The sequence below is a fragment of the Balaenoptera ricei genome, chromosome 15 (assembly GCF_028023285.1).
Source record: "Balaenoptera ricei isolate mBalRic1 chromosome 15, mBalRic1.hap2, whole genome shotgun sequence".
NCBI classification, from domain to species: Eukaryota; Metazoa; Chordata; class Mammalia; order Artiodactyla; family Balaenopteridae; genus Balaenoptera; species Balaenoptera ricei.
The window spans coordinates 49,861,981-49,889,181 of record NC_082653.1 but is presented as its reverse complement, the minus strand read 5'-3'; the positions used below and the strand labels follow the sequence as shown (position 1 = coordinate 49,889,181).

Below are 27,201 nucleotides of genomic sequence, written 5' to 3'. Positions count from 1 at the left end.
AGGACAGAGACCAGTGCACAGAGAAGCCATCCCCAGACGAGCACCCTGAAACCCCATCCGCCTGCCAGGGGGGGTTCTAAGCCCACACACAGCCTCCTGATGCCTTCATCAGCTTCCCAAGGACATTGACACCAGGAGAGGGGGTGGCCGGCCCCTGGAGCTCTAGGAAAGGAGGCTCCGTCTTTGCTTTGCAAATTAATAAACTCGTACTTGAGCTGGTCCACTAATCTCTTGTGCATTTAATTGTCCCTTTCCTTGGGTTTAAAAAACATTGGTTGAATTTGGTTTTGAGTTTATAAGGCGCCAGGAATCAAAATCTGACCCGAGGCAAATTCTCCAAGCCAGCCTGCCAGCTTCATTTTTCTCTCAGGACTTAGAGGAGACTCACTGTGAACCTGGGGATAGAATGAACTTGACCATGAGAAATGTGCCCGGGCCAGGAGACGCAGACTCTGCATTGCTAAATTCCTAATATTCAGCCCTGCACTGTGTGGGGTAGGATGGGGGCAGTTAGAAATCTCAGCCCACAGAGTTTCAGATGCACAAACAGCCAACTGAGGCTGGGAATTCCTTAGTTATAATGTGAACTGTCACCATTTCCTACCATGGAGGCTTCAGGCCACCCCACCCTCACCTTCCCAGCAGGGAGGGGTCCCACATCACAGTGCCCTGAAAGATGTTCCCCTGCACCCAAGAGGATGCCCTTGGTCTACTCCAAGCTGGATGGAAGGCAGAGGCTGCAACCTATATTTTTCTCTTTTGACCCCATGTCTTGGAGCCACTGGCCACAGGTGACAGGTAAGCCACCAGGTAACTCCTGGTCACAAGTACACAGGTGAAGGGGCAGGTGTGACAGGTGAGTTATTGACCAGGGATGTAATCTCCTGATAGATAGAATACCCATCTCAACTCAAAAACCCCATGTCTCTGAATAAAACATAAGTCAGCGTGGCTTTTTTGTGGCATTTATTTGCTTTTATCCAAGCATGAGAGATGGGAGTCGAGCATTTGCACTAATCATGGGGCTTGAATAATGTTCTTCATCATCAATGTGCTAAATGCCGTGTGAGTTTTGAGGTGACTTCTCTCACCAGCAACATCCCATCTACAAACCTGGGATACAACCGTTTTAGGATAAACTTGATTATGGTGGTTGCTTGAAGATCCTTTCTCAAAATATAAGTTTCAAGTCAAGGAGAGACCTAAATGGAATTTTCCAACATGAAAAGGGAAGGGAAAAACAAGCAGCGATGCCAGGTAAGATGTGTCCTCTGATATGCAAATTGGATTTTGTATTAGACCTTGCTGGTGCCTGCCCTACAGCAAGGATCAGCAAACTACAGCCCAAGGACCTGATCCAGCCCACTGCCTGTTTTGTAAATACAGTTTTATTGGAAGCAATCATGCCTATTTGCTTTTGTGTTGTCTGTGGCTGTTTTCATGCTGATACGACGGAGTTGTGTAGTTATAACAGAGGCTGTACAGCCTTTAATCCTTTATAGAAAACGTTTGCCAACCTCTGTCCTGTATCTATCTCCTTGAGTGGCCCCAGAGGTCACCTGTAGACAGTTTCTATACATGCCAAGGATGTTCTCTCTGCCAGGGATGTTCTCTGGCTGCACACAAGTCCTCGTGTACCACGAGCAGAAGGGCCAGGGAATCAGCGCCCCATAGCCGCCCTCGCCTGAGGAAGGGTGGGAGCTGGTCCACAGATACCCCAGCTTCCTCACCTCCTGTCAGGACAATTTGAAGATGTTCCACCTGGTCTCTTCCCCGTGGGTGCCTGTGCAGGCATCTCTCTTTCCAGTCTCACTCCCTCTCCTTCACCAGTCAGGGGACAGAAACCCCACTGGTGATGTTAACAGAGAGAACTGAATATAAAACACTAAAACTGAGTATAAAGACTTAATGCCTTCTTAATTAGAAAAGCAAAAGAGAACATTAAAGCACCGCATGGACCAAGGAGTCTAACACCTGCGTGAAGGTGAAGGCGGCTTGTCGGATGGTGTTGGGGTCCCGGGGAGGGGGCACCGCCCACCCAACTTCCCCGCCTGCCCAGAGGTGGAGCGAGAGTGCCCCTGGCAGGCAGGCCCACCCTGGAAGACCCAGACCCCCAAGGAGACTGCACCGAGGCTGCTTCTGCAAATGTTGGAAAAACTGAGAACTGGCTTCAGCTGCTCTGGGAAGGAGCTGCCGCTGCCAGGGTGAAGTAGCGCTGCCAGGAGATGAGAACAAACAAGGAGCAGGGCCCTTCTCCCTCCTCCAGCCTTTCCCTCTTCTCCTACCAGGGAGATGCTGGCAGAGCAAGAACGGGGCCGCAGCTTCCAGCCTCAGCACTGGAGTGTAGAAAGGTCGGCTTGGAGCTGAGACTGGTGCTTACCAATGGCACGCTGAGCTCCTGTGATCACCGCTCTGATAAACCACCTGCACCTGAGACCTTGTTTAGGGTCTGCTTCGGGGGCAACCCAACCTAATCCAAACTTCCACGAGTTGCCCCTTGATACCAAACCTCCTTCACTAGCAGTTATCTTTGCGATCTCTGGGGTTGCAAGCAACAGAAACCAATTCTGACTAGTGAAAACAAACAAGCAGCATGTCCGAAGCATGCAGCGTAGCTCTCAGAACTGTAAGGGAAGCCTGAAGAGCCGGCCCAAACCAGCCTGGGAAAGGGACAGGGATTGCAGCAAGCCTGGGCACAGGGACGCACAGCGGGAAGCAGTGGCACCACGTCAGAACTCCCCCATCACGGGGCAGCTCCAGCACATTCAGTCTCGGCTTCGCTAGACTCAGGTCTCCTATCCCAACAACGGGTCTGGTTTGGACACTTGCCCACCCGCAGGCAGAGGGAGGCAGGATGTCTTGATGGTCCCATCAGGGCTGTAATCTGTGTGGGAGAAGCAGCTCCTCAAGACAAAATCAGGGCTGAGGGCCTCCTGAGCAGTGGGAGAGGTGGCTGGGAAGACGCCCACTGGCCGTCTTAGGTTGTTTCCTCCCAGAAGCTGGCTCTGACACAAGGAGTCGAGGTCAAGTCATTGACTTGAAAGGAAGCATCTTTATGTAGGGAAGCAGGACGGTGGGACACGGAAGGGAGGAGTCCCACTCAGGGCACATAGATGAGTGGGCTTCTCCATGGGCATCTGGGGCTGACACCCTCCGGGGACTGTGTACAACATGCCTTGGAGTTATCCCAACAGAGAAGCGCGAGCGCTGGGGCCTTCATGCACCCGGGCCCTCTGGTCTTGGATGAGTGCCGCTTACGGGAGGCCCTGCACTGCCCACCTGCCCAGTGTGTGGACCGAGCTCACTCCTGGGGCCACAGGAGCCCCTGAGGGGCAGAGTCACACGTGCCTGCTGTGCTTGCCTGGGGCGTGGGCCTGAGCCAGAGCAGCAAGGGTTGGAGGGTCTGGGGGATCAGCACCAGGGCGGCTGATACGACAGCAGTTACTGGTCACCGACTCAGACGCTTGGAGAATGGGGGGCTGGGGGGCTGGGTCACAGCTTCTTTATGGGGGAAGGCGGCTTGGGAGAGTCTCGGTCCTGGGCTTGAGGCTGAGTCGGGGAAGAGGCCAGGACCTCTGATATAGCAGTTAGGACCAGCACTTGGGGCACCAGGAAATTGGGACCTCGGCACGTGGCAAAGCTCCGGCGTTCTCTTGTCTTTGATGCCACTGGGAGGCCTGCTCTGAGCCCCCCGGTTTACTTTTTATAAAAACTTGCTTGTTTTCAGAGACCTCAGGGAGAGGAAAAGCCAGGAAATGAACCCATTCTGCAGCTCTCCTGGGAAAAACAGAACCAAGAAGGAAAAGTGGAGAGGAGTGCCAAGAAAATGAGCAAGTGGGGCTCTGGGGTGGGGGGAGCGGGGGCCAGACAAAGAGCCTGACTAGACGCCAAGGTGTCCGCTGCAGGCAGCCCTGCATTTCACACTGCGAGCCAGCCTTTCAGGCTGAGGTGAGCCTCCTGGAAATGCTGCTCACCTGGCCCCTGCCTCCCGCCTCAACCTCCCCTCCTTCCATCGTCCCCACCTCTTTCCATCGTCCCCCCCAGTCCCCTTTATTTCCCCTGCTTGAACAGGCCAGTCCATTCCTGCCCCAGGACCTTTGCACTGGCAGTTCCTGCTGCCGGGAATGCTCTTCTCTCCGATCTGCACGTGATGGGCCCATCTTGTCATCAGATCACACATCACCTCATCCATGGGGTCTTCACTTGACCATCCAACTCAAAGGAGACCCCTGGCACTCCAGCACATCTCTCTGTAGTATTGTCTCTAGGTGGTTTTCTCCTATTTACTTATCTGCCTGCTTGTGCAATTCCTTCCTCTCCTGCCAGAAAGTCATGACTTTGAGAGCAGAAGCACGTCCGGTGTTCCCTGCTGTCTCCCCAGAGCCACGCGTGGCACAGAACAGGCCCCCAATCCATTCTTGATCATTGATTGAATAAAATATAAAAATGACCTTTCTTTCCAAAAAGATAACCCCCGCCTTTTAAAACAGGAATATTAACGGAACACATGGTCCAAAAAAATAAAAAGTCTTAATGGGGAAAAGAAAAGGTTTGCAATGGCTGTTATTGACTATAATATACACACTGGTCCAAATTCCTAGCACATTCTGTGCTCCACTAATGGTTTCCATTATTCTCTCTTAAGCTTTTAAATGATATGTACCTCAAAACTGTGCCATGGATCCGATTCTCCACTCATCTTTTGGAAAGAACAACAAAGGCATATTTCTTTCTTGAGATCGAAACCTCAAATGAATTCAGAGAAAGATTTTTTTAAAGCTCTAAGCAGAAAGGAAAGGAGACTCCATTTAGTATTCTTTGTATTATTTCTAACAAAGAAATAATAGGATGTAATTTATGACACCATCAATTTTCTCTAATAACGTGTAGCTGTCTCGCCAGGTACTTTTTTTTTTTTTTTTAATTTTTTTTTTAAATTAATTTATTTATTTTTGACTGTGTTGGGTCTTCGTTTCTGTGCGAGGGCTTTCTCTAGTTGCGGCAAGCGGGGGCCACTCTTCATCGCGGTGCGCGGGCCTCTCACTATCGCGGCCTCTCTCGTTGCGGAGCATAGGCTCCAGACGCGCAGGCTCAGTAGTTGTGGCTCACGGGCCTAGTTGCTCCGCGGCACGTGGTATCTTCCCAGACCAGGGCTCGAAACCCGTATCTCCTGCATTGGCAGGCAGACTCTCAACCACTGCGCCACCAGGGAAGCCCTCGCCAGGTACTTTTGTTTAGGCAAATGCAATAATCCATTTCAGCACATTTATTCACTGCGTTTAATGTATTTTGGAGCATCTACCTGGGGAAGGAGTAATTTCTTAATTGGGTAAGTAAAAAAATTATTTTTGGACTGTTAGTAGAAAAAAGAGATATCTACAGGCAACATAAAAATTTTTGTAAAGATTCTGGCTTCAAGTAATTACTATTTCCTAGGATGTGACACTGTAAATACCTGACTGCATGTGTGTGCACAGGAGAACATGCACAAATGTGTAGTATGGTATAGTATATTACGGTAACTGAGATCATTAATAAACTTGAAAACTCTCCCCTTACCAGCATGCCACACTGTCTGGCACACAGAATATGTTCAATAAATGTTGGACTAGTTAATTAACCGCTAAACGAGGAACTACGTGATGACATTTGATTTTGCTTTCTGTAACCGGACCCAGGATTGCAATCTCTGAGTGACAAATTCTAAGTGACTCAGACAAAAGGACATTCAGCACATACTCTGTGACAGGTGGCACTGGTCCCCCACTTACATCCCATGACCCTTACCATTTCCATGTATTTCCATGCCTGACGTCCAAACGCCTGCACCTGTACTTCTCGGCTGAGGGCTTTCCTGGTCCCCAAAGTCAACGCCCTGGAAGCAGCCCTCCCTTCTGACTGACCGGCGTTGGTGGGTCAATACATCAGCTCCCTCACCCTCGGGCAGGGTAACTCTGGGGCGCATGTTCTACCCCATCTCCCAGAACCCCCGGGGGTGGGGGCCAAGCGCCAGCCGCCCACAGGACTGACCCATCTGGTAGCCCATCTCCCTACCGCCGTCTCCCTGCCCTCCTGACACTTCCTGAGACCACATCCCCCAGAAACTACATCAAATCCTTGCTGCGAGATCAGCTTCTGGGGGAACCCAAACCAAGACAGACACCTTTAATTGTTTTACTTCTAACAAAACACTCCTCATGTGATCAAATGTTTGTCCTTGAAATGCAGAGAAAACCAGCCAATCCATCATCTAACACGTTTCTGTGTGAAATCCAGACTCTGAGCCTCTAACGAGTCTCTCAATGACCCATACGAAGGGCTCGTCTCTTTCCTAAACGAGCACGGCTTGGTGGCTGTTAACAGAGCACCCCTGTCCTGAGCGAGGCTAACCCACCTCGAAGCCCAAAGCCCCTGTTAATTAGACAAAGGATGTGCAAGCAAAGAAAACGCTTTAATGAAGGCTTCACTGGCAAGCCAGACAGGTCAACTATGGTCTAATCCAAACAAGAACCCTCAGTCTTGTATGGTTCGTCCTAAAATATCCAAGCACTTCCCAACAGTGGCCCAAAGGCACTTTCTCCCCTCGAGCCTAGGCATTGGAAGAGCACTTCTCCTCCAGCTTCTTCTTGTCTGCCTTCGTCTTCTCGATCACGGTCTCCATGATCACAGCAGTCTCTTCGTATGTCTGGATGCTGTCGGTGGAAAACTTCTCAACGGATTCCATTACCTCCACCTTCTCATAGGCCAGCGTCCTGGGAGGGCTTCTCGCCGGCAGGCTGCTTCTCCGAGCTCCAGGCCCGTCGGACTCACCCTGAGTGACCTGAGGCTCTTGAGACTGGGGTGTAGACGGCCCCTCTGGACCAGGCGTGACTGCGGGACAGGGCTCTCCGGCCCCCTCCTCCTCCTTCTGGCCATCCTGTTTCCCCTGGGGGCCCTTCAGTTCTTCGGCATTCATCTCATCCCCCTTGTCTGCAGTGGGCGGGGTAGGGGGGTGTCCATCTTCTTTTCCCTCGGGAGGCCCCTCTCCGTCCTCCAGACCATCTTCTGTCCCCTGGGGAGGCCCCTCTCCGTCCTCCAGACCATCTTCTGTCCCCTGGGGAGGCCCCTCTCCGTCCTCCAGAGGGGGCTCCGGCTGCTGGGGAGAGGGCTCCACGTGGCTGTCAGGACGCACAGAGTCGTCCCCCTTGGTAACCACCACACCCCCTTTGGCGGGGACGGACAAGGAACAGAAGCCTGGGTCCACGAAATTGGCATCTCCGGAGACCAGCACATACCGCCCCTTGGTGTACAGGTCAGCGGGGGGCTCGGGTTCTTTGGGGCCTTTCACCCTCTCCTTGACCTTCTTGCCTAGTTTTTCAAAGGCTTTGCTTATCTTCCCTCCGTCTGGGACATCCTCCGGAGCCCCGTCCACGGTCGGGGGACTTGCTTCTCCATCCCCTGATTCAAGCTTAGATTCACCCTCTTCTTTAAGTACCATCTGCCCTGGCTTCGGGTCTTCAGGACCTCTCAGTGGTGCCTCTTCCAGACTTTCATCTGCTTTGTCTTTCGCTATAATCTCCTTTTTCCTTGGAACGTTCTTGGGGAGGCCTTTTTGTCTTGGTTTTGCTATTGTTATATCCTGCACAGCCCTGGTGAGATCTTTTAGGAAAAAAAAAAAAAAAAAGGACAATGAGGCAAGTATCATCACCAATGAAAGAGGAAGAAAATGTATTTGTTGAAAAATACACTAATTATCTTGGAGCCCCCTGCCTAGCGCTGGGGTGGGGTTTCCTACGTATGATCAAAAGCAACAGGGAAAGATCCCTGGGTCTGAAGCATCCACGGCCCACATTGAGGACCCAGCTCTGCTGGCCACTGTGTGACTCTGGACAAGTCACTCGGCCCCTCTGGGCTTGCAGAGGGGAGGGAGGCGCCAACAGTTCCCATCACACCGGGTACAACGGACTGAGATCCGCGATCCTCCTGCAGTAACACTCTGTGGGAGCAGGGCTTCAGTGCCCACCCAGCCCCCTGCCCCCCGAGTTCACAGGGGACACTGGGATCCACAGAGCAGACAGCGGAAACCCAGTCCACAGGGCACCCTCGCCTCAGGCTTCCCCGAAGGAGCAACGCACAGCTGCCTGGGCCTCTGACGGGCTCGGAATGGCCTCGGCCATGGGGAGTAGCTCCCTTGTCCCGCTCGCAGCCCAGGCCAGGTGAACACAGCCACCCCTTGCTCAGCACCCCTTCCTCCTGGGCAACAAGAGGCAGTGATGCTCTCAGACTCAGAACAGGAATCCCCCGTGCCCGAGGCCATATGCATTTCCTCAGATCAGCGAAGAGGAAGAACTGAAAGTTTAACACAAAATCTCACCCTGCCTCATCCAGGAGGCTTTCCAGCTTTGCTCACAGTGATTTTTTTTTAACTTTTTCATCCCGAAGTCTTCTCCAGCCCCTCCCTCCCTTCGTTAATCAGAGGACTCAGTTGCACAGAGCAAGGGCCTCCCGTGGGGCTGACCCTCAGCGACACAGCAGAGTGAGCAGGCCGTGAAGCCATGATGGGGGGGGGGACGCAGGGGGGACACGACAAAGCAGGTGGCTGGGAGCAGGTGTGGAGAAGGGCTTACTGGCAGGACCAGCTGCCGAATTTCAGGGCCCGCTAATCAAAACTGTGAAGAACGTCCAGACCGCGACCGCACAGCATCAAGCCCAGCACCCTGAACACAGCCACCCGCCCCTGGAGCTGGCCCTGGGTGTCTGGGGACCCCTGGCAGCAACGTTCTGACTCTGGGACCACATCTCTGCAAAGCCCTCTGAGCTTTCTGAGACCCCTGGATTTGAAGGCACTATAAGCACAGGCTTCTCTTCTCCCAGGCACTGTTCTGTTCCTTCAGGACTGGGGAGACTGAGCTGTGAGCTGACATCTCACAGGCGCGTGAAACCATCCCCAAAGGACCAAACGTTGAAGGCAGAAGCTGCGCTTGCCCACCAAGCTATTTCTGCTCAGTTTTGAATGGGAGAGAGAACTGAGCAAAAATTGAGCATCTACTCTGCTCCTGACACTAGATCAAGCACCTCTGCATAAAAGAGTTCATTTCACTGGCGGGGGCGGGGCGATGAAGACATACAATTCAGTATTCACTTCTTGCCAAAGTAAATGTTGAGCTGCATTTTTTCTCCCCAGTTAAATGCCTCGTGTTCACGGACGGCCTTCCTGAGGTGGCCTAACCCCCATCTGATTTTCTCCTTGTAAACTTTTTGACTCAGTCACTCAGCACCTGTTGGAGGACATCAGTGAGGGAGAGAAGGAACCTCACATAAAAGCACTGAGTTTCCAGACGGACGGGGAGTATGAATGCTAAGTTTAGGGAGAAAGCCGCTTGATTTTTTCTTTTTCCCAGGACAGAAAGTCACAGAAGCCAGGGTTGGGGACTCACCTTTCCCACCGTGTCGAGGGCTGAAGGAGGCTCCGTGGCTCACGGTGTACAGGGTGATCGGAGTTTCAGTGAAGGCGGAGCTCAGCCTGGCAAAAAGAACCAGAAAGAGGGTGGTCTCCAGCTTTAATTCACTGAGCCAAACAGATGGGGGGGGGGGGGGCAGGCAAGAGGGATGCTCTAATGTCCAGCAAAAATGAAAAAGGCTTTCTCCAGATCCAACTGCTCATGAACCACAAACACATCTACACACTGGAGGACAACGGAAAGGAATAATCATCTCTTTGAGCTCAAGTCAAAGCTGTGAAACACACTTATAAAAAAAATTGTAATTCTTTTGTTCTGGAGTATTTTTTAAATAAGAGATTGGCCAGCCCAGGCTGAAGTATTTAGGGCAACCAGGGTATAGTATATCCAACTGGTTTTTTAAAAAAATAGTTATATATAATCAGAGACAGCGGAAAGATAAAGCAATTGAGACAAAACATAAATAGCTGGTGAATCTAAGAGGATTCGGAATTTCCTTGTTCTGTGCCTGCAACATTTCTATCAATTTGAAATTATATCAAAATTAAGAGTTATATATAAACCAACAAAAGGGGTATCCAGTTACCTTTTGATGAAGCCCTGCCTCCAAAACAAAAATTTTCACAAGGACGTTTAAATACCCGTTCAAGACTTATTTTTGTATATGTGTGCATGAAGCATTCACTGTGACATAAATATAGAGTTCAGCACAATACGTTGACCAGAACTAGAGAAAACAAAAGAAAGTCTTGCTTTTCCTCCCACACATTAGAGCACTCACAGCCAAGACAGGGCCCCAGCGAGAGGGAAGGAAGTGCTCCTGTGTCTGGGTGCTTCTCTTTTAACTCAATCTAAACCCCCCAAAATCAGCAGGACTGAATTGAAGAACCTCAACTTAATAGAGAATCAGAGTCCGTATAGGAGGGGGCTGGCCTCAGTCCATTCTCTGAATACCTACAGATACAGACATTGATGTAGCCATAGATGTAGGTGCAGGTGTGGCTATAAATAATGGAGACATCGCTGTAGATGTGCATGTACGTGATGATGTAGATACAGGTGACTTAGGTATAGATGACGTATAGGTGTAGGTGTAGATTTAGGTGATAAAGATGTAGGTGTAGCTATAGATAATGTAGATATGTGTATGTGTAGGTGACACAGATGTAAATGATGTAGCTGTGGATACAGATAATGTAGATGTAGGTGTAGGTGATGTAGATATAAATGTAGGTGATGTAGAGGTAGGTGTAGGTGTAGGTGTAGATGAAGATGCTGTAGGTGTAGCTACAGATGAGGTAGATAATGTAGATGCAGTGTAGATGTACACACATACAGATGATGAGGACATAGATGCAGACGTACGTGTAGGTATAGGTGTAGACATAGGTGATATAGATGTATTTTTTTAAATACATTTATTTATTTATTGGCTGTGTTGGGTCTTTGTTGCTGTGCACAGGCTTTCTCTAGTTGTGGCGAGCGGGTGCTACTCTTTGTTGTGGTGCGTGGGCTTCTCATTGCGGTGGCTTCGCCTGTTGTGGAGCACAGGCTCTAGGCACACGGGCTTCAGTAGTTGTGGCACACGGGCTCAGTAGTTGTGGCTCACGGGCTGTAGAGCGCGTGCTCAGTAGTTGTGGTGCATGGGCTTAGTTGCTCTGTGGCGTGTCGGATCTTCCCGGACCAGGGATCGAACCCATGTCCCCTGCTTTGGCATGTGGATTCTTAACCACTGTGCCACCAGGGAAGTCCCAATATAGATGTATTAATACATCTAGAAAATGGACAGTAGACGATGCAGGTGCAGCTGTGAATGATGATGAGATGGAGACAGAGATCTACTTCCCAGTGGAGTTCAAGTCAAAGTTCCATTACGTGGAGGAGACCAGACGGCCTGTCGACAGCCACGTTACTGACCCAACCAGGTGGTCAGAGCCACGATGGCAGCAGCAGTAATAACACCGACACTGAGCACTGGTTGAGCTCCAGGTACCGTGCAGGCCCCTCACCTGCAGCATCTCAAGAACCACGCCTGATCGTCCTCTGTGTTAAGACACTCATGTCCCCAGAGGCCTGTGAGCTGAAGGGAGCCTTCTCTGTGGGTGCTTTCTGACCCCCTGCTTGACATTCAAACACTTCCCCCATCACCCCCGCCTCCTCTCCCCTCTCCCTGCTGCAATTCACTCCAGGGCACAGGTCACAGGCCACACACCCTCTGCTACAGACCCACTCATCCTGTCTCCCGGACTAATATTCAAGTTCTGTGAGGTCACGGATTTGGGGGTTCCCTTCCTGGCCACATCCCCACTGCCTAGAACAGGAACACAGGAAACAGTCAGCAAAGATCTGTGGAACAAGTAAGTGGCCAGCCAGAGAGGTCGGCGCTGTGCCCGCGGGCTCTGCCCACCCCTGACCCCACCTGTTGCCTTCGTTCTCGATGATCCGGTGATACCGGTCCAGCTCGTTCCGCAGGGTCTGCTGGGCGACCACCAGCTGCCGGCAGTCGTAGGACGACCTCTCCAGGCTCCTCTCGGCCTCCTCAATCTCCTTCCGCAGGGTGTCAATCTGCTCGTTGTAGAGCTGAATCTCTTCATCGTAACACTCGTGGGCATCTTTGATGGCTTGTTCTAGGGCCGCCGTCTGTGGGCAAAGACACAGCTGTAAGGAAACCCAGCCCGCCCTCTCCCTTAAGACACAGACCCAGCAGGGAGACCCTGGACGCGGCATATCCAGTTTTATTTGTTCTGTGGGTTTGTTTCTCTGTTTCTCTGTCAGCAGGGAATCCTTAAGCCACAGAGGGATGTGAAGCCCTTCTCCTTAAGCTGGCATCAGCACCCTCGGAGATCTGCCCTAGCGGAGCCTCCACCCCGCAAAGGCAGTGGGAAGATGACAACCCCAGAAACTGAAACGAAAACTGCCGTCTATGGAATAAAATGGACAACTCAGACAACGTACATTCTTCATAATTTACTGAGTTAGCATAAATCTGACAGCTGAAAAATTAGTAAAAAGAAGAACATGTACTAAATAGGTAAGATGCTATTTTTACTGAAATAATTAAGGGAGGAAGTTTCCTTGATCTTATTCAATCACTATGGCACTTTAATTTTCTCCTGATTTCTGATCAGTAGAGTTACATTGGTAGCTAAAGGGTGTGTGTGTGTTTGTGCACACTCGCACATGTGTATAAATAAAATAACTTCAGGGAAACACATTTACATATTAATGCAGGACAAATCAAAATTAAGGTGGGAAAATAAAAAGAGGTGGCCTCGTAGTCACAGTAAGAGCTGTGACAACCGCTAAAGGGCTGCAGCGTACTGATTTACAAGCTTAGCACAACCTCATTTTCCCAAAGAGAAGAGATCTAACAGGCATGGCCGGTTCTCAAAAGCAAAATAGAACAAGCAAACCAAACCCACTTCTCCTGGAAGAGAGCTTCTCAAACTTCATGGTGCATCTGAACCCCCCAAGGATACTGTTAAGCTCAGATTCTGACTCAGCAGGTCCAGTGGGGCCGGAGGGGCTGCATTTCTTTTCTTTTTTTTTTTCTTAAAGGATAGTTACTTCTTTTTTTTTTTTTTTTTTTTTGGCTGCGTTGGGTCTTTGTTGCTGCGTGGGGGCTTTCTCTAATTGCGGCAAGCGGGGACTACTCTTCCTTGCGGTGCGGTGGCTTCTCTTCTTGCGGAGCACAGGTTCTAGGCGCCTGGGCCTCAGTAGTTGTGGCTCACGGGCTCAGTAGTTGTGCCATACAGGCTCAGTAGTTGTGGCACACGGGCTTAGTTGCTCTGCAGCATGTGGGATCTTCCCGGACCAGGGCTCGAACCCGTATCCCCTGCATCGGCAGGCGGATTCTTAACCACTGAACCACCAGGGAAGCCCGGGGTCTGCATTTCTAAGTGGCTCTCACTCGATGCCCATGGCTCTGGTCTCCAGGTCACACTTTTTGAGTCACGGGGGACTAGACAGGTATCTGAATCCAACCTCACGTATGTCCACCACAAGACGCCTCACACGTGCAGCTAAACAAGCATATTGGACATGTAGAGGGTGATTATTCCTGCGACAGCCTGATTCCTCACTTTATGTACAGATGTGGCCGTGGAACAGTGATGTCCCTAGTGAGGACACCGGCAGACTCAGCTGACAAAGGTTGTCAGGAATGGATCTGTTGCATCAGGAAGGGGGGAAGGAAGGGAAGGAGGGAGGAAGGGGGGAGGGAGGGAGGGAGGAAGGGAAGAAGGAAGGGAGGAAGGGAGGAAGGAAGGAACAGAGGGAGAGGTACATGCACTAGACACTCTGGGAAGCTGTCCACTGGCCTGTGTTGTCCCCATGTCTGATGACTGTCCCATCTCACACGTAGGAAGTGTCCGGGCAGCAGTGTGACCACACTCCCCTGACCAGAGCCGCAGAACCAGGACTCAGGCTGGCCTGTCACGTGCTTCCTCCCCGGGCATCTGGGAAGGGATCTCAGGAATAGCAGTGACTTGGTGGCAGGTTCTAGACTCACTGGGACACGTAAGCCCGGGGTCTGAGGCTGCCACCCTGGAGCAACAATCTTTCATAAAGTGCGTGGAGAAACTGAGAAAGGCAATTCTTCAGAAAGACAGAGACATGAAGCCAGAAGGCCAAGGCAACAGAGATGAGAGAGCTGGCGAAAGAGAGAAAAGAGGGAATCGGGGAGAGTGAGCGGCTCCCGCCGCCCGTCCTGTTCCCAAATGTCATCAGCCCCTTTACATCTTGCTCGTTTGGGGGAAAATATCTTCACAGTCGAGAAAGCTGGAGACACCACCCCAGGTGACGCAAGTCGCACCCCCAGTACAAAGACACAGCCACATGGTGCACCTGGTGAGAGGTACGGAGGACCCATCACTTCTGTTGTGTTCCTGCCGCAAACGCAGAGCCTCAGCTCAGCCCCGAGAAAGCATCAGGGAAGCCCAGATGGGGGGACGTCCCACAGGAGGACTGGCCATCAAGGTCATGAGAAACAGAGACAGGCAGGAACTGTCCCAGACTCGAGGGGGCTGAGGAGATAGGACAGCTGAATGCAAGCAGGATCCAGGACCAGAAAACACGTGAGCAGGGTAACAGGTGAGACTTCAGGCAAATCTGTTACCAGGATGGCGTGCTCGACAATGTCCTGGTTCCAACCTTGGTGCTGCGCTATTAAGAGGTTGACTTTGAGGGAACTGGGTGGAGAGTACGGGAAACCTCTGGGCTATTTTTGCAGCTTCTTAGAAGTCTAAAATTATTTCAAAATAAACCAAGCGAGTTTGACCAGGTTTCTGTTCCTCATTAAAAATTATCTCCATTCAAACAGTCTCCTAGGATGTCAAATACTGAGGCACAGCCTCTGATTCTTGGTGTGGCCACAGGCTCTTACCCACACCGGCGTTCACACACTCTAGGAAATGCTTCCATGAAGTAAGGAATTCAAAGGACCCCTTTGAGGCTCAAATCTCAGAGACAAGAAGCCATCCGGAGTGGATGAATCCCCACGTAAGACTCTCCATTTCCACGGAGCAGTCCTGAGAACGAAGCCTGCGGGTCACAGGCTGGCATGGCTGGAGTCCAGCGATCCCAGTGTCAACCGGGCAGCAGGAGGGCATGAAAGCTGATCACAACTGCCTTTCATCAAAGCTTAGCTTTCTCCCACGTGAGCAGGAAAGGGCTGTGCCCGCAGCACCTGGGTGTTATAGCTCAATAATTAAAACCATTCATCAGACGGTGAGGTGTTCAGGAAAACCAATAAAAGCCCCGCTTTCAGCAGCTCAAAGGGGGTTAACGCAACGTCTCTGATGGGAGTGATCTCGGCACAGGCTTCAGACGCCGTCCAGCCCCAGCCTGACTGTGGGAGAAAGAAACCCTCGTTCCAGGACCCACAGTCCAGAGGGGGAGGCGGCTCAGTCACAGGAACAAGCCCAAGGTGTCACAGAACCCACGGAGAGGCCCAGGGTGCTGGGGACATCACGGAAGTCTTCCAGGAGGAGGTGGGGCCGGTCCAGGTGCTGCAGAAGCCAAGCCACGCGCAGAGAGAGAAGTGAGGAGCAGAGGCGCTGGTGCCAGGATCCGCAGGAGGGGTCCAGAGAGGAGAGAGGGAGAGAGCAGCCCACAGACAGCCCTGGCGGCTGGAAAGAAGCAGGTGGAAGTTGTGGGCCTCTAGGCAGCCGGAACTTCATCTTGAGCTAGGTGACTGTGTGTCTCCGCTTGGACCGCTAGATCCGGCTGACAGCCGTCTCCCCACCGGGCTTGCGCGGCCGGAGCAGGAGTCAGGCCAGGCTCTGCTCGGTGTTCCCCGGACCTCGCATGGGGCTGGCCAGAAACGGCTGAAAGATAAGGGTTTCAGCACAGCTGCAGGGCTTGCCTCTGCACAGCATGGTCCTTAGGGACCCGGGCCAGTGCTTCACAGTGAGCCCATCTGGAGAGGTGACCTCCTGCCTCAGTCCCTTTAAGCACCCAGACTCCTTTGGATCCAAGGTCATTTCAAAAAGGAAAAAGAAATCAAGTGTCCTTCACCGATTACACGCTGTCTTACCAAAACCTACCACCAGGTGGTGCTAAGGGACTTTAACGAGAAATGACACCTGGGAGGCGTATACTTTCCCAATAATCTGACTTTTTTCACTTTCCTGTCACAGAAACTCTCAGCAGATGCAATTTAGAGAACCAGAACGCCTGTCCCTTCTCGTCCGCCTGGAAGAAGTGCCATCCCCGGGAGTCTCGTGTATGGTCCACATTCAGCTCCAATCGTGGGTGCGGTCCTGGGCAACCTGTGGACCAACGTTCTCAAACTTGAGCCTGCAGAGGCACCTGGAGGGCTTGTTAAACGAGATGCTGGGCCCGCTCCGGAGTTCCTGGTTCCGTGGGCCTGGGACGGGCCCGTGAACGAGTATTTCTGACAAGCCCCCAGGTGATGCTGCCGCTGGTGCTGCTGGTTCCGGGACCTCCCCCTGAGGACCCTGCGATGGAGGGTTCCAGAAGCATCAGATGCCCTAACCATAGGCAGAACCAGCTGCCACAGCCCTGCCGGCTGGAGCCCTCAGGCTGCAAGGAGCTCCCCCTCCCCTGGCCCCCACCATGTCCCCAGTCATGGCCCTGGCCCCGCTGAGGGGCTAGGCTGACGAGTCTCCCCTGGAACGCTCAGCTCAGCTACTCCACTGGGAAGTCACGACAGCCTTTTAAAATCAGCAAAAAGCCAGCCGTGAACATCTCGTGAATAAGGCTATGGAGGCCCCGAGCCAGGAACCCGGGTGCCCGAGATGTAGAATATTCTGGCCCAACGTGGGACCCACCCCTACATCAATGTTCTCAAAGTGTGGTTCCTGGCCCAGCAGCAGCATCTGGAATTTAGAAATAAAAATTCTTGGGCCACGCCCCAGACCCACTGAGTCAGAAGCTCTCAGGTGGGTCCTGCCACATGCGTGTTTTGATTCAAGCTAATTAGGCAGATTTTCGGCCCCCATGACCTTTGCCCCCCATGACCTTTGCCCCTTAGCCGTATGCCCATGAATATATTACGTTACTCGGCAAAGGAACTTCTTACTCAGCTGACCTTAAAAAACAGGGAGATTATTCTAGATTATTCCTAATTCCACGGGCCCTTAAGAGCAGAAATCAGAGAGATTAGATGCACGAGAAAGATTTGAAGCACCACTGCTGTCCTTGAAGATGGAGGGGCCACATGCCAAGGAAGGTGGACGGCGTCTGGAGTAAATCCTGGCCAACAGCCAGCAAAGAAATAGGGTCCTTGGTCCCAGCGGCACACAGAAGGGAATTCTGCCAATGACAGGAACGGGACAGGAAGCAGATTCGGCCCATCCCCCAACAAGAACCTCCAGATACGGGGGACCCAGGCCGGCCGACACCTTCATTTCAGGGCTGTGAGCCCCAGAGCAGAGAAACCAGCCAAGCCTGCCCCGACTTCTAACCTGCAGAACCGTAAGATCACAAGGAAGTGCTGTTTTAGGCCCTGACCTTTGTGAAAATTTATTATGGCTGCAAGAGAAAACTAATATGACTCTTGTTTCATCAGACCCCCTGCTAGGTTTTATTTATTATAAGCACATATATTATTATAGAGGAAATGCTTTGGCAATATTTTGATAACTAATTCGGCAGATAATATTTTGTTTCAATATAATTGGTTTCTTTTTAATTCTATGTACTTTATTTTATGCCTTTAACATTTTTCTTTTTTTTTTATGGAAAATGTCAATATCTTATTTTACTATTATTAATGTTAAGTATGTGATGCCAAAGAAATGAAGGTAATTTTACAAACTCAGAATTTTGGCAAATACATGAAATTTCCGTTTTATTACAGTTTTATAGCACATTAGTTCAAATGCATTTCTCTACAACTACTCCAAGAGAGCTCCTCTGGAATTATTTCAGTCATCCTTAATATGTGACTTTACCAAAGACTTTGAATGTAAAATAAACATATAAAATTTCAAATTACTAACTTTTAATTATGAATGGGATAAGAAATAAAGTCATCAGATGATGGCTGGGGCTATTAATTTCCAACAAGACACTTTGTTGAAATGTTTCTTCTGATACCCCAGGTATAAATGAGAACCTTCAAAAAACAAGGGCAGAACCAAAGTACAATAAAGAAGCCTCTTTAGCTTATGCCTCCCATAGTCCTAAACCTCTGACAGAAGCTATGTGCCTTTAACATTTTTCTGAGAAAGGGTCCGGGGCTTCACCAGACTGCTGGGCAGGGGACTGGGGCGGGGGATGGCACAGAAGAGACAGTGAAGCCCCACCAGTTAGAGAGACAACGACCTCAAAGTTAGACAAGCCAGTCTTTGTGCAGCAGCTACGGGTGGGGACAGGCGGCCAAGCAGAGAGCTTTATCTCATATTCTCAGAAACTAGGCTAATCCTTTATGAAACGTCTTAATTTTATAGTCAATAAATGCACATGTGTCCACAGAGAGACAAGCATTCTTTTCGCCCTGGAACCAGACTTCACTGGTTGATGTGCCCACCACATCAGGCTGGGCTCCCTCATCTCCTGAGAAGGAGACTGGGCTCCTTCTCAGTCTCTTGGGCAGAGGTTTTCAATCTTATCGCCGCGGCCACTGGAAGAGCCACATTTTACATCACAAACCATAGACATCATACAAAGATATAAGTACGTGTGTGTATTTGCACAAATCTATATACTTAAACACACATACAGATATATTTAAAACAAAGGTTTCACAAAATAAATCCTGCCTCTACTCGCCATGCACCCTGTCATTTCCTCTTCGGTCTTAGGCTAGTGTTGTGAATTCCTTCTTTTCTCAAGCCAGTTGATTCTGCTGAGTTCATTTTACAACACAGTAATGAGTTGTAAATGGTGGTTTGGAAAACACTGGTGTCTAGAACCGTGACTGGGTGTGCATCCACTTCTCCAAACACTCATTCACACACACACACGTACACACACATACAAAAACATACACGCATACACTTATATACACACATGTAGACGTACACACAGACACACGTATACACATACACACGTGCACATATGTACACATATAAAAACATGCACACATATTACACACACGTACACACACAGTTACATACACGCATACACTTACATACACACGCATACACACACGCACGCATATAAAAACATGCACACACATTACACACATGTACACACATACAGTTACATACACATATTTTACACACACGCATACACTTACATACACACATATATACATACACTAACGCACAAATATATATACACACATATACACATACACGCATACACACACATATACACATACACTTACATACAGACATATACACACGTGCACACATGCACACATATAAAAACATGCACACACATGACACACACACACACACACACACACCCTGACCCTCCCTCCACCCTCTCAGGGCCTCAGAGGAAACCACACACTCACCAAGTCACCAAACCGGTGCATCTGGTCCCCAAGCTGCGGTTTGTCACAAGAGCAGGACGCGTTTTAAGGGCAGTACTCGCTTTCCTGAGCTGGGGTCTTTGCCTTGGGGGACCATCCCCAGGCGCCCGTTCGCTCTCCATGGCCCCTGAGTTGCTGCACAGGGAGGGGCTGGGCAGTGGGTGGGGCAGGAATCAGGATTCTGTACTCAAGTCCTGAGATCTGGAGGACACCGTGTACCCACCAAAAGCACCACATCTCATGTGGTTTCTGCAGGGTTTGATCTTGTCAGGCATTGGTGGGATAGAGACAAAGTAACATATAGCCTTTAATGGTCTAGGTTTTCTAGAGGGGCAGATTTTTAAAAAATATTTGTTCTCTTGTCCCTTATGTGTACTTGTCAAACCGAACGTCAATTTACTTTTGGATCTGGGAAAAATGGTTACACAGTGTAAGAAGCATATTCTAACCCAACGTCCCCATCAGAATGGCCCGGTGTACAGTAACAAGAGAAAGAAAACGAGGAATCACAGGGTTGGCGGGGGTGGGGTGACCCACGAAGCTCGTTAACCACGAAGGAAGGCCACAGAGACAGGACTGAGCTTTCCTGCCAAGTTTGCAAACAGCTTTTCTGCTCATTTGCAAACTAAGCTTCACCAAAAAAGGAAAAGGGGTGGGGTGGAAATGCAAAGTTTCCACTAACAAATTCTGAGCAGGAGCAAATCCCAACACAACCGCTCTCTCCCAGGTTGCAGTCAAATTCCAAAGGAGAGAGTTTAGGTCATGAGAAGAGAAACAGGAAGCACAGATTCGCGCGAGCGTAGGGTAAAAACCCCAACGTATGTCCGTTTCTTATTTTCAAAAACAAGCTTAAACTGGGCAAAACAGATCGGTTATGCAGGAGTGGGGATAGCTTACCCTCGGTGGGGGAGGGGCAGCGACTCAAAGGGGGCCTGTGGGGGACCTCCGGGGGCCACGAATTAGTGGGACCCGCTGCCCCCCTTGGCCCAGGGCTTTTCCGGTCTGGGCAGGAAGGCGTCCCCGGAAGTGGACAGCTGGTCACCCCACTGGGGATGCTGTTTGCGGCTCTGAGGGCTGAGGACACAGGTGTGTTGAGTTTGTAGAATTCACAGCACTAGATGCACGCGTGCACACCTCTGCAGGCACGTGACACCTGAATGAGAGGAGCAGACAGGAGGGGCGGGCATACCTGGGCCTGCAGCTCGGCTCTCTGGGCCTGCAGGAGGCAGAGCACCTCTTGGCCGTCCTCCAGCTGGCTCTGCAGGGCGGCCACCTCCCTTTCCGTCAGGAGCTTCGCCTGCACAAAGAAGCCAGACTCAGCATGCTCACACTTGGAGGAGAGGGGCCGCTGTGTTCTGCATGTTTACGTCCCCCCAAGTTCACAGGCAGAGGCCCTAACCCCCAATGCATGGCATCTGGAGGTGGGACCTTTGGCAGGAGGGTTGGTTTAGATGAGGTCATGAGGGTGGGGCCCCCATGATGGGATTAGTGTCCTTATTAGGAGAGGACGAGACACCAGGGCCCCCTCCTCCATGTGGGCAGCAAGGAAAGGACAGGGAGAGGGTGGCGTCTACCAGCCGGGATGGGGTTCTCCCCAGGGACCAAATCTGCCAGCCCCCTGACCTTGGACTTCCAGCCTCCAGAACTGTAAGCAATAAGTGTCTGTTGGTTGAGCCACCTGGTCTATGGTATTTTGTCACAGCAGCCAAGCTGACTCAGGCGGGCCCACCGTGGCCACTCACTGCCTTTTCGCTTTGTTTTCTAAGTCTGAGCCCTGAGCCAGAGCCACCAACTGTGCTGAGCCATCCCCATGGCACACAGCAGGGGCCATGGCGACAGGGGAAGCCCGGTTGGTGCTCCCGGAATGTTCCAGAAGGAGGTCCACCCTCAACCTCTCCACACTCTGCAGAGCAGCTGCCCTTTTCCCACCAGCCTCTCCACATTATTCAGAAACATCCAAACCCCTTCCTGAGAGCCTGGCCTCTCTAGAGCAGCGCCTTCTGACACGGAGACCCCCCCCCCACCCACTGGGCAGAGTCACAGCCCAGCACGTTCACGGCCACCCGCTGAAGGTGCCCCTGCTCTGCAGCCGCCTGCAAAGTGGCCAGAGCAATGAGACACAGAGAAAGTGAGAGCGAGGGAGGAGGAACGGGCCTGGGGACAGAGCTGCCGAAGGATGGTGTGTTTATTTCTGAGTCTCTCAGTGGAGACGTGCATTCTCTCCGTCTCTCTGTGTGTCTCTCTCTCCCTGTGTCTGTCAGTCTGTTTCTCTCTCTGTCTCTGTCCTCCCTGCTTCTCTGTGCCTCGGCTCCCACCTCCCTGCCCCAAAGACACAGCCATGGGGACAGCTGGGAGCAGAGGGGACTCACGTCCTGGGTACCACTACATGGGATGTGCAAACATGCCAACTGAGACCTGCAGCCTCAGCATGGACGCAGACACAGTGCAAATCCCTCACCCACCTCCCCGCCAGGACCCGGCCTGCTTGTCTGGCCCCGCCTCTCCTCACCACCCAGCTCCTACTTATACTACATCCTCCCCATGCCCACCCACAGGTGCCCTCACAGTGCCTCGCGCACAGGAGGCCCTTGGATACTTACTGTAGAGGAAGGAAGACAGCCGGCAGCTGTCAGCTGGAAGCCGGCACTAACCAACCCGCCCAGCATGATACTCCCTCCTTATAAACTTACAGACGATGCCACCTCAACATCCAAAGATGTCACTCTGGGATCCCAGGGGAACAAGACAGAAACAAGACCGGCTCTGCAACTGTGTCTGAGCTCAGACCAAGCGACCACCGTGTAACCACAGAAATGACCACTACCTCAAGTGGTGATGCCTAGTTACCAAGCACGGCCTTAGCCTCACCCCATACCTCGGCCTCCAAGGTACAGACTCGGGGGATATTCAGCCATAAGACCAGCCCCCCGCCCCCCGAGAGCACCCAGGCCAGCGCAGGCCCCCATCCACGGCGTACACCCTCCCCTCCTGTGGGGAATAATAAACCCAGCTTGATTTGACCACAGGGGTGGCCCCAGGGACCTCTGGCTACAGGACACTGACTTAATGCTTTATGGACACATTAACCCCGCGCTCCTAGGAAGCAATGCTAATCATATCCTTTGTGCAAACTCAACTGGCATTTTCTAGGACAGTAACAAGAGTCAAAGGAGCAAACCTGAAAGCAACCACCTAGCTCGTAGGTAGAATTTTTCAGCTGAGATTAATAAAGAATGTGATTCTTTCTAAATCTGCTTTTTAACGTGCACACGAATCCCTGAGCATCTTGCTAAAATGCAGATTCTGACACAGTGGGTCTGCTGGGGGTCGGGCTGCAGATGTTGCATTTGTCTCAAGCTCCCAGGCAACGATGCTGAGGGTCTCTGATGATCACTGACGCTATCAAACTAGGTCTAGACGGCTCTACATTAGTACAACTCAGAAGAACAGGGTTACAAGGGAACAGATGATGTGATTTTAAAAGTGTGCTCTGATGTAAAACACCTACGAATTAAAGGAAAAATGTCTTCAAAACAGAAATAAAGTGTCTGGAAAGAAGTCTCTGACAAAGAAAATTATGCTTTAGGAGAAGCTGTTTTTTAGGCCTTAGCGGCAACCCCAGTTCAGTTGGGGTCATTGGTGGGCAATGTGGACAAAAATATCCCCATCAAGGCCAAAAAAGTAACTCTCCTGCCTCTTAGATGTTACTTGGCAGGGTTCAAAAGTGTCTCTGAAAGCAAATTTGGGGTTTTCTTTAGCTTTGACATAAAAAATTAGGTTCAAACAAACATCAAGCAGTCAGCTACCCTAGCCCATTGTTTCTCCAGGGTGTGGGCCTGGGTAGACTTCTGTCCTAAGTCATCCTTGCAGAAAAACCCAGAGTCTTCTCAGTTGAACAGTCTACAAAACCCTGTCCCAGCGTAACACTCCTCTGGAGAAAGGACACATGACATTTTTGTTTTAATCTGCATCCTTTTCAGTTTATTTTTACAATATCATATCATGCATCACAAAATCCCATAAACCACATTAGGGAAAAAAATACATCAATATCCTGTTGCCCTGCTAGAGAGCTAAGTGAGGAAGGGATTTGGAACATTATATTGGGAATAAGGTTTTACATCCAAATCCCAGTTTTTTAAAAAATCGGCTTCAATCACCTCTATCCTTTCCCAAGAGTTTTCATGCCCCAGACTAGCAGAGCCTGACCTTGAAAATAAGAGTCACTAATTGTCTGAGGTTCTCTGTATTCAAAATTACGGTCAAATTGATAAGGAGAATAAGAAAACAAACAACCCAATAAAAAAATATGGGCAAAAGTCTTGGGTAGATAGTCCAACAAAGAAGCTATACGAATGGCAAATAAGCACATGAAAAGATGCTCAACATCATTAAGGCGTGAGGGGATGCAAGTTAAAAGCACAGCGAGATACACAACATACCTATTAGAGTAGCAAACGGCAAAACCAAAATAAAAACCCGACATACCCAGCGTTGACAAGGAAGCAAAGCAACAGAAACTCCCATCCGTTGCCAGTGGGGATGCAGCAGTGCTACAGCGCTTGGGAAACAGTCTGGTAGTTTCTTATAAACTAGACAAGGAAGGACAGCCCGTAATCCTCAAGAGGAAATACCTAAGAAGATGGTCAGGGGCACAGTTTATGTCCCCAGATGTCTAAATACCCACGTTCACCGTCTGAGTGAAAGAGCAGAAGAGTGAACTTTGAACGTGACCCTGCAGTGGGGGTGACCTGACGCCTCTCCCTGGGTCTCTGGGCCCCCGGGGCTGCAGGACAAATCCCCACGTGCGGTTTCCCAGCCGCCTGGGCTCCCGTTCTTACCTCCCTCATGCCACTGGTTATGGCGGCTGCTTGCGGGGTGGTCTGGATGATCTGCTGCAGGATGCTGACATAGGTCTGAATCTCCAGAAGATTCTGTTGGGGGAGGAAAGCGTTCTCATGAAAACTTGAGCTCCCCACATTTTCCCCTCCAGTACCAGGTGACCCGCGGGATGAATGCCTTCACGTGTCCCACCGCCACAAATCGGACAGACCGTGATGGGTGCGGAGGATGCTTTATGCCTCCTTTAATCTGCATGAGAACACTGGGCTCCATGAATAAACCGAGGCTTAGTTCGTGTCACCTTCCCTTCAGTCCCGTGGCTGCCTTGTGGCTGTCTCCGTAGCGCCCTGGATGCAGGGTTATCAGAAAATCAGCGATGGGGGACAAAGAGTCCCTGGAGGGCACAAAGGACCTTGCTGACTGCAGCACCGGCGGTGCTTCAGAGGACAGGCTGTGGCCAGTCCGGTAGGGACTGCCTCACTCACTAGCTGCATGTGGCCTCAGGCAAGGTATTCAAACCTCCTAAACCTCCAGTTCTTCCACAAAAGAGGGATTAACAACCTGAAGGCAATGCCTGGTCCCTTTCACCAGCAGATCACCTGGGCCTGCTCCGTGCCGGAGAGCTGACGACGTAGCACAGCTGCCCCCTCTGCAGAACTGCCCTCGGCCACACAGTGGTCACCCTGCCAGGAAGCTATGCAACTGCCCCCAATGCCACACCATCCCCCACCCGGACCAATGACTCCTGGCTCAGGACACAAGACCAACCCTCTTGCCTCAAGGTGGGACCAAGCTTGTGGTGCGATTCACGCTCCAGAGCCCCCATGGGATCAGGCTGAGCCTGGACTCCAGCTCAGCCCCTTCCCCTGCGCCTTCCTGCCCCCCACCCCACCTATACGCACCTCAGGCTCTGCTGACAGGGAACCTAGGACACTGTCTCTTGAGGCTGTTTTTTGGGATTCAGTGAGACAATGCAGCAGGCACCCACAGAGGCAGGAAGGGACTCTGATGCTGCCTGAGCACTTGCGAGGTTCCAGGTTGTACCAGATGCTTCACCCATGTTACCTCACGTCGCCTCAGTGTGGGTTTCCCCAGCAGCAGACAGTTATAGATCGAAAGTTGTGTCCCTCCAAAATTCATGTGCTGAAGCCCTAACCCCTGGCAGGATGGTGTTTGGAGGTGGGACCTTTGGGGAACAATTAGATTTAGGTGAGGGCATGAAGGTGGGGCCCCCAGGGTGAGATTAGTGCCCTGATAAGAAAGGCAGTCACTCTCTTTATGGATACGGATCTAGGAAAGGCCAGGTGAGTGCATGGCAAAAAGGCAACTGTCTGCAAGCCAGGAAGAGGGTCCTCACCAGAACCTAACCCTGCCGGCACGCTGATCTCGGTGCTCCAGCCTCCAGAACTGAGAGGAATGAATTTCTGTTGCTCATAAGCCACCAGTCCGTGGTACTTTGTTATAGCAGCCCCAGCTGAGTAAGATACAGACCCTGGGGGAAGGATCTGGGTGCAAATAGTTTGCTTGGGCAAAGATGCCGGGAAATGTGAGCAGTGGAGTGGGGAGGTGAGACACCTGTGTTATCAGGTGAGTTACCCCTGTGGGCACCAGTCCTCGCGGGGCTCTCTGGGAGCCGGTGCAGAGGGAGCTGGGGTACGTGTCCACCAACTCCATCCATCCCTGGCTGAGGCTGCTCCGGGGGCATTAACTCCCCAACATTTCCTGTGAGGCAGACCTGCCCTCCGTTGCCTAGTGCACATCCGTCCTGGGGCAGAGACACAGATACTGCAGCTGGAGGGAGGCCAGGCCCCCTGGAGAGGTCAGCCCTGAGGGTTGAGGGTCATGGCCAGGCCCACAGGTGTCTATGCTCAGATAACACGGCTGTGCAGGAAGGAGAGTCTGGCGTTTGCATTTTGAAGATGAAGAAGCTCAGAGAGGTTAGGCCACTGGCCCTTGGTTACACAGCTCCAGGGCTGGACTTTTCCAGAACACCAAGGCCCCCGCAACGTGAGGCCTGTGAGAAGCTGGCGGGGGTGGGGGCAGAGCACAGCGCTACATGCGAGGAGGCCCCTGCATGCCATGTGTTCCCTCAGAGACAGCGCTAAAAAATTACGACTTTTGCATTTTCTCCATTTTCTGAGCTGAACCAGTCAACAGGCTACAGCTTAATCCAGACGGATCTGTGTGCAATTACTCTGTGGACTGTAACGTCCTGCACAGATATTGGGTCCCCCCGACCCATAACCCCACACACCCACACACACACACACACACACACACACACACATACACACACACACACCCCCATGCACACACACATGCACACATACACACACATACACACACACATACACACATACCCCACACGCACACACAGCCACGTGCGCACACACACACACCCCACACACACACCCACGCACGCACACACACACCCCCCCATGCACACACACTCACATACACACACACCCACACACATACCCCCACGCACACACACATACACACACGCACACACACACGTACACACACATACACACACACCCACACGCACACACCCACACCCACACACATACACACATACCCTCCACGTGCGCACACACACACACCCACACGCACACACCCACACACACACATCCCCCACACACACCCACACGCACACACACACACACACACACATACACACATGCACATGCCCACGCGCACACACATACACACATACCCCCCCATGCACACACACTCACATACACACACACACATACACACACACACACATACACACACACACACACACACACTGCCACCCCTCCCACAGCCCCGCAGGTCTGGCTCACTAGGTGCCGTCCAGCGACCAGCCCAGCCCCGCTTGGTTCGGGGCACCGCACACAGGGCAGCCCACCCCAGCCACCCCATTTTTTTCAGCCACGAGTGCCCTGAACTGGTTTTCTGGGGGGAAGGGCTACAGAAGGGTCATGGTTA

At 51.4% G+C, this 27,201-nt stretch overlaps 1 protein-coding gene across 5 annotated transcripts in view; it reads right to left on the bottom strand.

Annotated features, from left to right (window-relative positions):
- Positions 1-6,465: 6,465 nt before the first annotated feature.
- The window catches only part of BFSP1 (beaded filament structural protein 1), a 66,770-nt gene continuing 46,034 nt past the window's right edge, over positions 6,466-27,201 (bottom strand). For 4 of the 5 annotated variants that reach the window (XM_059896581.1, XM_059896584.1, XM_059896583.1 and 1 more), the window contains 5 exons: positions 24,228-24,320; positions 20,576-20,683; positions 11,860-12,080; positions 9,417-9,502; positions 6,466-7,638 (listed from right to left, as the gene is read on the bottom strand). In XM_059896581.1, the coding sequence (XP_059752564.1) occupies positions 6,590-7,638; positions 9,417-9,502; positions 11,860-12,080; positions 20,576-20,683; positions 24,228-24,320 (1,557 nt within the window). In that variant the 3' untranslated portion in view covers positions 6,466-6,589. The remainder of the gene's footprint in view (positions 7,639-9,416; positions 9,503-11,859; positions 12,081-20,575; positions 20,684-24,227; positions 24,321-27,201) is intronic. The other variant, XM_059896585.1, reaches the window with a different exon arrangement.